This window comes from Lactuca virosa, chromosome 8 (genome assembly GCF_052849685.1).
Source record: "Lactuca virosa cultivar CGN04683 chromosome 8, Lactuca_virosa_CGN04683_v6, whole genome shotgun sequence".
In the NCBI taxonomy this organism is placed as follows: domain Eukaryota; kingdom Viridiplantae; phylum Streptophyta; class Magnoliopsida; order Asterales; family Asteraceae; genus Lactuca; species Lactuca virosa.
In genome coordinates, this window is record NC_136433.1 from 99,657,757 (window position 1) to 99,670,632 (window position 12,876).

A 12,876-nucleotide genomic window follows, 5' to 3' on the forward strand; every position below is an offset into this window, starting at 1 on the left:
CAACCTTGCAGTTTGCGGATATTTTTACGAAGGCTCTATCGGCATCTCGGTTTCGGTTCTTGTATGACAAACTCTTAATGATTATTTTTGTGGCATTGTGAGTTTGAGGGGGGATGTTAGCATATATGTTATTAGCTCACATGTTTATGGGCCCTTTAGGCTTTAGCCCATTAGGGTTTTGTCTTAGCTAGTATTTATTCTACCCTTTCTTATTTGTAGCCTTTTATGCTTTTCATTGAGAAGCTGGTACTTTCTTTCTTTCAATAATCATATGGCAATATTATTAGTCTGCATATGGAGACCGTTTTTGCCCACCATTCAGACCTCGCCTCTCTCCCTCCTCAACTATCATTCGACGAAAATGTCATCTCCATCTACAAAAAGGCAACCACTGTTAGTCACCCTTTGTCCAACTCCTTCTGATACATTCGGTCTTTGATGTTGAAACCTATCAAACTAATCTATTTCTCTCAACCATCTTTCTACCTTCGACGACCACCACTTCCTCCATCACTGGATGTCTCTACCCCATCGTACATGTTATTGTCCAACGTCACCATCTTAATAAATCTCTCTACCTAAAGGCAAAAGCCACTTCATTCTACATCCGATGATGTTGGTTTTGATTTTAGATTTAGTGTTTTCATTTGTTGGTGGTGATAGTATTGATGATCAATGGGTTGGACAGTTTCAATGGTGTTAGTGGGATAGGGTTTCAGTGGTGGTGGTGATAGTTTAATGATTAAGTGGTTTGGTGACACAAGTGGTGATAATGTCAATGGTGGTTAATTTTCTTCTGACAGTGGGTGGTGGTGCTGATAGGGTCTTGGTATTAGTATTGGTGATGGTGGTGGTTAGTGGTTGGTTGTTTAACAAAAGTGTATGGTGGTGTTGGTATTAGTGGTAGTGGTGATGATTTGTTGTGTAATGGTGTTGGTGATTGGTCGTGTAATGGTGGTGTGGGGGTTGGTTAAGATTGGGATATGTGGTATCATCTGCATATTAATTAAAATAACAAAATACAAAAATACAAAAATAGACACTTTCCTCATTTTAATGTACTAACAGAGCATCTTAGATGGTAACAGTCTCAAGAACTAGGGGTGCAACTTTTGGAAACCACATGAAGGAGTTATGTCAAAAATTCAAAAGTTAAACTAAAAATATAGATTGATATAAACCATAAGGACTAAAAATGTAATTTACTACAAATTCATTAGAGATTTTAAGAATAAGAACAAATTATTAAAAATGTCCCTATGGTTTGAAAAAGTTCCGCTTTTGGTCCTTATCTTTTGTTTTGCATTCGGACCGTCCCTATAGTTTGTTTTCGTTTCGTTTTTCCATTTATTTATATATTTACAATTTCCTAATTACAATTTCCTAATTAGAAAAATAAAAAAACCCTACCCCCAACTAACACCACCACCAACACTACCATTCAACACCACCACCACCATTATCGTTGACCGCCACTACCACCATTGTCGTCGACCATCACCACCAATGTTGCAGTCGACTGCCACCGCTGCAGATTCCGGCGACACATGTATATTCCGGTGATACCTGCATATTCCGCCAACACCAAACCTACAGATTCCGGAAACACCTACATATTTCGGCCTCTTGTTCTCTTGCCAATGCCACTAAAAAAGCCACATGCAGATTGTAGGAAAAAAACCAGTCTCAAAAGCTTGTGAAAATCAAATTTTTGTCTTCAACCAGATTCAAAGTTTGCAACCCATCTTCAACCCAAAAAAAACAAAAAGGTAACCCAAATCAAAACCTGAATCAAATATTGCTTCCATCGGTTTCATCAGGAACCACTAAAAATCGGAGCTAACATCACCAGAAACACCAGAACGCCACCGTCGTCGACTCTCTCTTCCCGATGCGTCTTGTTGGAAACCATTGCAGTCGCCATCATCGGTTCTCTCTACTCCGTTGTCTCACCGGAAACAGATGTCGCCTCCATCATCGGCTCTTTCTACTCCATTTTCTTTCCCTCTTATTGCAAACTAAAAAAGAGAATACCAAAATAAAAAACAAACCAAACACTAAGTTTTAGAAATGAAAATGGAAATCAATTGTGTTCTTATTTGGAATTTCAGAAATCAAAATCAAACCTAGGATCGAAAGCATCTCGAAATCAATTGAGTAGCTAGGGTTCTACACAGAAAAGCATCTTGAAATCACTGACATTTTTGTGAAGAGGTTCCAGATGGTTAATGGTGACTTCACAGTTCAGAGACCGGAGAGAGTTGTTCCCGTAGGTGAATTGTCGTAGTTGGTGGTGACGGTCCAAGGATATGAAATCGACCATCCCCTCCTCATTCAGGCAGAAATCGAGCGACGATGGAAAAAGGTGATAGTCCAATGCTTTCCGGCAGTCGATGGATGTTATGGTCTAGTGGTCGACTGTGGATTTAGGGTTCTTCAGTTAAAGCTTTGACAAGAGATAGGGAAGATGATATACGTATGTATCGGAAATCAAATGGGTGTATGTAGGTGGGTTGGGCCCACTTTATTTAAATGAATAAGTAGGTTTAAACCCGTGGAAAACCACGGTTGATAAATTGAAATAGAATCATACTTTTTCATAGTGTAATAAAAAAAATATCAAAGTTTAGAAATAATGAAGAATAGTGATATTGTAATTAACATGAATAAATCAAATACAATAAAGTATTATAAATTAATTAATTAATATGATGGATGAAGTGTGATACACGAAAACTAAATAAAAGATGGTAGAAAAACACTGTTTATAAATTCCCAAAAACTTCCTTATAAATGACATTGTAAGTTTTATTTTTGAGACTATCATCCTTATCTAAAATTAACAATTTTAATCTGTCACTGCTTTGAACTCTGGATAAGACAACATACAATTGGCCATGTGAAAAGACGGTATGTTTGAGAAACAAACCAACCTTGGATAATGACTGTCCCTGACTCTTATTAATGGTCATTGCAAAACATACAACCAATGGAAACTGTCTTCTTCAGAATTTGAAGGGAATTTTCTTTTCTGATGGAGTTAAAGATATTCTTAGAATAAAAGTGTGGTTTCTAATATTAGTTCCAGATATGATACGTGCCTCAATTACACGTTTGCCCAATGATATCACCTGGAGTCTTGTCCCATTACACAATTCATTTTTCTAATCAATATTTCTCAGCAACATAACCGGAACACCGATTTTTAAAACTAACTTATGGTTTGGTAAACCCGATACTTTCATACCATTTAAAACATCAGGTGAATATAAATTTTCATCAAACTGATCATGGACAAATTCAGATTGGCATATACTATCTGAACTTAAGTATTCAACCTCATCTCCTGGAAACTTCGATAGCAAACAGTCGTTTATTTCCTGAACCACTTCATTCTTTGGAGCAAGTATTGCTCTTTCTTGAAAATAGCTTGTATTGTTGTACTTTTCCAAAATTGAAGGATATACGAAGTCGATTAATGAACCTATAGGATCATGTGGATCATTAATGAGAATATCATTTGGAATATCAATAACCGTTTCTCCATCGTTGATACCACCAAGTTTTCCTTCTCCTATATCCAACAACCATTTTACAAAATCTCTGATTTTTTCTATATCAGATTGATCCATTCCAACAGTTAGTCTCATGTTTTTTGTTAATTTATGGATCTTGCATTGTTTCCATAAATATGAAGAACTTAAAGAAGCATTAACAATGTTTTGTCTACTTTCACCTGGAATAACAGGTAGAATCTGTCTGAAATCTCCTCCAAAAATAATAACTTTCCCTCCAAACGGAATATCTGAGTTGCTAGAATTTTCAGACCTGAATACATCTTTCAAACTTCGATCTAAAGCTTCAAATGCATGCTTATGGACCATAGGAGCTTCATACCAAATTATCAATGAGGTTTTTCTCAATAAGCTAGCGAGGTCACTATCTCGATTTATTCTACAAACAGAATCCTCTGTTAGTTCAAATGGAATTATAAATCGAGAGTGTGCTGTTCTACCTCCGGGCAATAATAATGAAGCAATCCCACTTGAAGCAACATTTAAAACAATATGACCATCTTTTCTAATAGCTGCAGATATTGTCTTCCATAAAAAACTTTTATCAGTTCCACCATAACCATAAACAAAGAAGACACCTCCTTTATTTTCTTTAGCTGCACTCATGATATCAAGGAAAATGTAACGCTGCTCATTTTTCAATGCAAGAAACATACGATCAAACTCAGTCTTCGTAACGGGAATGTCATAATCAAGCTCCTCGGTGATAAGTCGATAGTTTGAAGAAGAAACAGAATCAACATCCGAGATAGGTATGTTTTTATAACTTTTTAGACTCAATTTGTTCCGAAGTAAAACTTGTTCTATCTCGAACAAAGTTAAGTTCTTAAGTTGATCTTCATTGAATGATAAGTCTGGAGGACAAAGAGCAAATTAATTAGAAATATTATTAACAATATTTATTTATAATTAAAATATTTAATGTATGTTTAAAAATAAATAATTGACTATTTAAATAAATAATAATAAAAATAAACTTTAATACCTGGAGACTTGAATCTCTGTCGTTGGTTATAAAGAATTCCATCTGCCAAATATTCCCATGTGTTTTCCCAAACAACCTCCGGTTTAGACATACTATTACACATCAACAATGTAGCAAATAAGAATTGTATGTAAAAACCAGATCCATAATGACTTGCTTCTTTGATTGCATCGATGTATTCCTTGTCATCATCCAAGAGCCCAAGAGCATAACAAGCATCTCTAAAAGAAGAATATTCTTCACCATTTACTGTGCGAATTTCTTCAAATGATTTCGGACCTTTCACCTTACTTAACAAAATCCTTAAGAAATAAGCTTCCCCTAGATTAGGTGAAACCGAATGAATTGTACCAATGCACTTTCCTACTTCTCATGGCTTCCAAAATCTATCACCACATTTCCTAACAAACTTTGTAGGAAATTCAACATACGTAAGTTTCCGTGCATCACCATTAACTGCATTACACTCCATCCAAGCTGTGAACATTGAAGAAGCAACATAAGGTTTGTCGAGAACATCGTCAATATCATCGTCTTCCCTATATCCAATTTGTTGTTGACCAGGAAGATGAATAGGCAGTCTAACCACAGAAGGATACCTATAATAAACATCATATTTAAAAATTCGCCATGATGCTTCACATGAAGATAAATATCTACAGTCGTAATACTCATTTATTTCATCGACTGCATCATTAGTATCACAGTCGTTATTACTTCGTACAATGGCAACTGTAGCTCTATCAGGTCCCTTGTTTATGTATTTAAAAAAAATACTTTATAGAAGAACCCTGATTGCACCATTCAACATTAATATGTGTTTGATATCTTTTCAATAGATATTTGTTGTAAGGGACAACATTTCTATTATCCAACTTTACACCCGATTTTTCAACAAAATGACCATCGTTTCTTCTCCTATATAATGGAAAACCATTATGATCAACAGACATATGATTACAGAATTGCTTTGGAAAGTTTTTTGAGCACTTTTTGTCAACCATGCATGGACAATTATTATTTTCAGCGCCACATGGACCATGAATCATGAACTCATTCATAAGTGAATACAATTCTAGATCTTCATCTATGTTTGGTATCTCAGCGGAAATTATCGGATTGATAAATTCAACAGTGGGCAGCTTGTAGTCAGAATGCATAAATAGACATATATGACTATGGGGCAAACCTCTTTTTTGAAATTCAATTATATAAACAACTGCATAATATTATGCACAAAAATCAAATATGATTATACCGTAATGAAAAATATAAAAAATATATAATAAAAAGCATAAACTTTTATCAATTATGAAGAAACATAATTTTAAATACCTGCTTGAACTATGCCGAAAATGTGATTCTCCCTTAAGTCTTTAATAAATGCATCAAGCTTGATCTTGAACAACCTACATAGTATATCGGGTTTGTCTTCTGGTTAAAGTGAAGTATCCTTAAGAAACCTTTTAACCTCTAGCCATTTGGGATTACACGTAAAGGTTATGAAGAAATCAGGATATCCAAACCATTTACATAACGACATGGCATCCAAATAGCTTTGCAGCATATAGCGCGCACCACCAGTAAAAGATGAAAGTAATATCACACGTTGGCCGACGTTGGAGATAGTTGTAGTTCCTTGAGCTTTTTGGTTACGTAAATTCTCATAAGACTCACATCTAAGAACATGTTGTTGCCTACGTATGTAATACAATCTCTCACTTTCAATCATCGTATAATCATCTACCAAAAATTGTTGAAACAACCTTTTTGAATTAAGAATCAATGAGAACGAATGATCCCTATCTTGAATTCTAAAAGCGAAAAATTATCTCATTGTACATTTTGCGCGCTTGATGTTGGTTGTAGATGTAACACCTCTATGAAGAATATCAACGTTGTAACCATCATCCCCATATGGAAATAGTAGTGGATATTGGAGAGTAAGGTAAGAATGATGCAATTCACTGATACGTTGTAGAAATCCGGATCTAGTTTCAACAACGATATCTATATATTCAACTGAATCACAAATGTCACCTATAATTAAAGCGGCAACCTCAGAAGCAGTTGGTAGGTTATATGTCCTTCCATCTCGATCCCTTCTCCTGATAATTCTTAACTTCATATCAACTTGAGGATTTTTTTAAAAAGTATCTCTTACTATCCTATAAGAGCTAACCAAGACATTATTTGAATCTAACATCACCTTCAAATCTTCAATAATATCATTATCGATTGATGTAGATTGATGCTTTTCCCCACTATAAAAATTGAATATATATATATATATATATATATATATATATATATATATATATATATATATATATATACACACACACACACATAATATTAGTAAAAAAAAGATTAAAATTAAGTATGAATAAGAAGTTTGAAAATATACCCAAAACATCTTTGTCTATTTGAATTTTCGTTGTCGGTATCATAAATGTATAACTGAGAGAATTTTGGTTGCGATCCATTTGGTGGTAAAAAGCTTCCAATACTATAATAATTTTGACCACCAAGTCTGAAAATGTATGGAGCATTTCCTCCATTGATTGAAGAATCAATTTTACCACCCATCGACGTAAAAGAAAACATTGAATTGTAACGTCGAATGTTTTTCATAAAGTTTTTGCTTTTAGAATCCGTACCTCGAAACATTCTTTCATAAGTTGGTGTTGCGTTCTTTAAATATGGAAGTTGAACCTTGCCATAACCACAACATAACAAATAATTTGTGTTCCCTTTTTGTTTTCCTCTAATGGATTCATTTTTCCATAATTTTGCATGACATGTTTGACATACAACAATTTGATCGTCATGATCCAAATATTCTGTAATAAAATAAAGTGGTATAAGTAAAATATTGAATTTTATAAATATATATAATACGGTATTTGAGTTGTAAGAAAAAAAAGAAAATTGGTATATATATGGATTACCTTTGGAAATACCAATTATTATGTTTTCAGTAATGACTTCATGCATATTTTCTACATCTGGTGTCAAGTCAATCAATGGAATAGGAGATAAATGTTCCAACTTTCTTTTTAATTTATGACATCCTGGATTTAACTTGATTGACGATGAAGAAACGGTTATTGTAGATGCATTTCTCGAGGTCATGCCATTACAAAGTCCAGAGTAATGTATTTTATTTTGTAACGTTGAAGTTGCGTAGTTATTGAAACTAATATTAGCCGAAAAAAAAATAGTAAGGATATATAAATATATTAGGAAGCGGTTAAAAGAAAATTTTGAAAAGCAATATTATTACCATTTGAAATGTTAATAACGGAATTCTAACATTTATATATGAAGAAGAAGATTGTATGGGTGTATTTTGGTTTCCACGTGATTTATAGGAACGGGCATTTTCATTTTCATGAACAACGTTTTTTATTGATCTGTAAAAAACAAATTGTTATAAAAATTGAAGACATGTAATATAAAATAAAATTAGCATGTAAAATTTTATATTAATACAGGGAAATAATATAAAATGATGAGAATATATATATATATATATATATATATATATATATATATATATATATATATATATATATATATATATATATATATATATATAATGAATAGTAAAAATTAAAAAATAAAATAAGAAAATTACAATTATCCATGTTTGTTAAGACATGTGGTGCACATCGATTTTGAACAGTGGATTTTGTATTCCTTTTCTTCGATCTCTTATTATCCAAATATAATTTTTTCTGTCTTCTTTTCTCTCTTGCTTGCAAGTAATACATATTCTCATTTGTTTCTCCATAACGAATAAAAAGTATATGATATTAAATATATAGGAGTGTAAATAGTTGTGTTTGATATAAAACTCAAAATAATAAATGATTGAACTTTGGTTAACATTAAATTTTTCATAATAATATATAATGACTAATAATAATAGTGGAGAAAAAAATCTACCTTTGTAACCGTTGTTAACAAATGTTACAGATGATGAATCTTCTGTGGTCGATGAAGTAGACAATTTTTTTGGTTTTTCTTATTATGTTAATACAGATTATTGTTAGAATAATACATGTTATTGTTTGATTATGAAATTGCTTGAGGGAGATATTATATTTATTTAAATATGAATTTAACAATATATATTGAAAATATATAGAATTTATAAAAGTTTGTATTTATATAATATGAAAATAATTTATGTAATATTTTTATGTTATTAAAAGATTTATTTAGAGCTTAAAAAATCCGTAACAAAAATATAAAAAAAATGTTAAAGAAAAAACATACCGTTGTAAGCTGAATCAATAGCATTTGTAGCGGTTGAAGTTTGTCGGCTTGATGTAGTAGACAAATTAATGTTATTTCTATTATCTAAATAAAAACTATTTAATTTTCTACTCTTTTTAGAATTAAACGACTTCATGATATATCTGCAATCTGAACAAATAACAACAATTACTTTATAAAATAATATGATAGGCAGTAAAGAGTATGATTCAATTAAAGGAAAATAATGTATAAACTAATATTATGATAAGATTTGACATATAATTGCAATTTGTTTTATCATATTCTGTAATTCGGTCAAATTTTGAAATATGATTGCATTTAAATATTTTTTACTTTTTTATGTACCCTAATATAAAAAGTTTATTTATTGTATATTTATATAACATTAATAAAATTAAATATGAACAAATTCTATTTATATTAAAAAATGTATCAGTAAAAAAAATGTACATAGTTTTTTGTTAATGATTCACAAGTTAATATACAAGTTAGTTGTCAGTTATTATGAAACAGGGACCATTTACATAAATTTACTTTAACATGGAGCATAAATTGGAATTTTCTTTAGTTAGAAGATAAAACAAACATTTAGGTTTGTCTGAAACACAAACACACATTACAATCGGACTTCTATGTATAGATAGAAATGAAGAACGAAAACAAATAGTTGGGTTAAAGCTTATTCGTTTGTTGTGTCGATCTTTTAAACTTAGAAGGTCACAGATGTGTTAAGGTCAGAAAAATGGGGACCGGAGGCGAAGGTGTATTACAAATCGACTTCAATATTAATTAGAAGTTTCGATTTTTCAGAAGTAAAGATTTGGTTACCTGTAATCGTCAATTGGAGAGGACAACAAGAATCAAGAACGAAAAAACGCAGCTACTATCGGCAAAGCAAAGACGATCTAGATGAAACGACTTAAAATAAAGTTAAGGTTTTATAATCTTTTAATTTAGGTTTGAACTTTTGTTTTTGAAATTCTGTGGAGGGAACGATAATTTGTTTTGAAATTTTGAAACTATTAAAAAAATTGTTGTTAATCATGCATGAATGTCGGTGAAATTAATAAAAAAGGAATGTTTTTTTCGTATTTCTTCTTCACTGTGACGACGTGAACTAATAATATTATCAAATTAACTTATTAACTTAATTAAATATAAAAGTCTTATATTAATCTTTTGTAAAACGCCATTAGTTGTCCAGAATATGAAATTACAAAAATCCAAGAACACCATACAGTGCATCCATAGTGAACTATAGATAGAAGATTGCATCTGTCATGGAATATGTATTCAAATTACCTCTATATTGTGTTTAACACTTCCATATATCTTTTCTCTATATTTTTAAATTGGTATATCCAAAGAAGTTGAAGTGATTAGTGCCATAGGAAGAGTGCGCAGATTCTACAACAATGTTTGTTTATTATGTAAATGAAGTTTATATATTTGATGGTTAAGATGACTCCATTTTAATTGTAATTTTCAGGCATTATCTGCAACCAAAGGGTAATTTTTCATTTTATTTTCATTTTCTGCATTTAAGTTAGTTAGGGTAATATGGGAAATCATCAAATTACAAACTATCTTAACAGTGGGAGGGGCATTTTAGGCAATTTATGTTAGAAATTCAGGGTAATAAAGGCACTTTGATATTCTGAGAATTGTGATTTCACTATCAAATCAAAGTATTGGGTGGTACTCCCTAATCTTTGATTGGATAAGACTCAGAAGAGAATAGAACAGAGAATGAGATATATGAATTTCGTAAGTACCAGAAAAAACTGACCAAAATTGGTTAAATACCTCCTTTGTCTGAAAACTGTCAAAACTGTTGGCAACAGTGAAAAAACTGTCATAAATCCGGGTTTTCTATAAGGATTAATACCGAGCCAAAAAAAACGGGTCAAATATTCTATAAGGATTAATACCCAGCCAGGGGCTGCCACCCCTTGGACCCCGCTCCCAGGGGCACTGCCCACAGACCCCCGTTCCTTCAGGGGCTTCGCCCCTAAATGACAGTCTACTTTTAATCTTGAATAAACTTAAACAAGTGTGCACTCCACACCTTCCTTACTTGTTTAATATTTATCAAGATCACTTTTGGTCAACAAAGTAATCACATTACACTTAAATCACATTAGTGAAACAAATCACCAACAATTTATAGTTTTTAAAAAGAATACATATGTAAACATACATATCTTCTTACAATTTTCAGGGGTAATATGGGAAATCATGTAATGAATTCGAGACATGCCTTTATCCAATAGAAGAACCTTAAAACTAAATTAGGCACTTGAAGAACCTTTTTAGAAACGTTATGTACAAATTCAGAATCAAACTTTAAGGGCAATTTGGGAATCCAGATTCCACCACTCGTACTATTGGACTCAAATCCTTTTCAGCCATATTGGTTGTGACATCCCCATTTTCACGGCCAGAAAATGCCGATTTTGTTTATGCTTTATAAAAATCAGAGTACCTCTTTTAATAAAAATGTTGCGGAATTTGTTCCCAGAAAAACATGATAAATACGTTATCAAAGCATTTCCGAAGAAATGTATTTTTATTCATTTTAAAACATTGGGATGTCATCGTCAATACAGAAACATAAGCATAAACAGAACTTACATTCATTTACACTAGTGATCTACATCTCTTTTAAATCTCTCAGTGTAATGTAACTTCATATCGACACCTGTGATACAAATAAACTGAGCGGGTCAGGTTGGGAAACCTGGTGAGTACATAGGGTTTTCAACCCACAATAATATAATTATTATGTTTAATCATCAAACAATTAACTCAATTACCCATCCCCATTATCTTATTTACTCTTAAGGATCTACCATAAGAATCAACTATTTCTTGTTCATTCGTTCCTAAGGATCATCCTAAGGAATAGGCACGAAATCCATCGTTGCCAGGGTTTACTCAACGGGCACTAAATCCATAGTTGCCAGGGTTTGCTCAACAGGCACTAAATCCATAGCTGTCAGGGCTATTTCGTTTATCAACAGTATCGTTTCCGAGAATCCACTCGCAATACATGTCAATGGGTTTTTATCTCGTTTATCAACAATATCGTTTCCGAGAATCCACTCGCAATACATGTCAACGGATTTTTAGAGTACATCTGGTGAATACACAGTTCAAAACACCTACAGGTTGCGAGCCTGCTAGTGTCCACTGGACTGTCTAGAATAGTCCGTGGTTGTCATCCATACTCTGCTGAATGACGGGGCCAACACATGGGTAAAAGGCTTCTCTCATGGTTTACCTCTCACCCTTATCTCATGGTCTATATCACTTCTCATCATTTTATTTTTGTCACACAGCAACTATTTCATCTACCCATGTTTTACCCAACACATTTTGTAGATATAAAATACATATACAGTTTAAATCATTTAAAACATGTATAAAAATCTTTCACCCAGCACAGACGGCAAGTATACAGACAATATCCACACATAGCACGTAATTTATATTAAATACTTCATATCTATGTGTAAGATGAAAGGGAATATGCACTCACCTGAAAGGTGGTGACTCGGAACTCGGACAGCGCTTCGTTATCACAAAACAATTTTCACTTGACAAAACCTAGTATCAATACCACTAGGGTTTAGTCTAACGTTAACCGAGACTAATTAATAGTCTAGCTATTATTATTATTATATAAGCGTTAAACAACACTATATAACTCATAATAATAGCCCAAATAATTATTATAAGGTCCTAATAACATTACTATATTAAAACATAAGTCATACTAAAGATAGGTTAGGCGTAGCGCACTTACAGCGGGTTTTTCTCAAAAACCGGGCTTCGCCGGAGCAGCGTTCCCGAGCCGAAAGGCTCCTTTCTCGGGACTCTGGGAGCCTCGGGGCTTCCTTCGGGTGCTAGGGAGGTTCCCTAGGCTTTTTGGGAGGTTTAGGGGCTAGAGAGAGGTTCTAGAGAGAGAGAAAAGATGTTGGAATGGTGTGAAGAATGAGGGAACCCGGCACCTCTATTTATAGGCTG

At 32.8% G+C, this 12,876-nt stretch overlaps 1 protein-coding gene and 1 long non-coding RNA gene across 2 annotated transcripts; both read right to left on the reverse strand.

The window, feature by feature from the left end:
- Positions 1 to 1,190: 1,190 nt before the first annotated feature.
- Positions 1,191 to 2,481, reverse strand: LOC145133543 (uncharacterized). Its single transcript, XR_013718609.1, has 2 exons — positions 2,127 to 2,481; positions 1,191 to 2,018 (listed from the first exon to the last, which is right to left on the reverse strand). It is a non-coding gene; the product is annotated as an uncharacterized LOC145133543 (long non-coding RNA).
- Positions 2,482 to 3,164: 683 nt separating this feature from the next.
- Positions 3,165 to 7,695, reverse strand: LOC145130677 (uncharacterized). Its single transcript, XM_079065448.1, has 11 exons — positions 7,512 to 7,695; positions 6,968 to 7,403; positions 6,403 to 6,668; positions 6,087 to 6,303; positions 5,896 to 5,969; positions 5,632 to 5,779; positions 5,421 to 5,478; positions 5,232 to 5,311; positions 4,954 to 5,159; positions 4,561 to 4,881; positions 3,165 to 4,429 (listed from the first exon to the last, which is right to left on the reverse strand). Exons 1-11 carry the CDS (start codon positions 7,693 to 7,695, stop codon positions 3,165 to 3,167), a joined length of 3,255 nt encoding a protein of 1,084 aa, XP_078921574.1.
- Between the last annotated feature and the right edge of the window lie 5,181 nt (positions 7,696 to 12,876).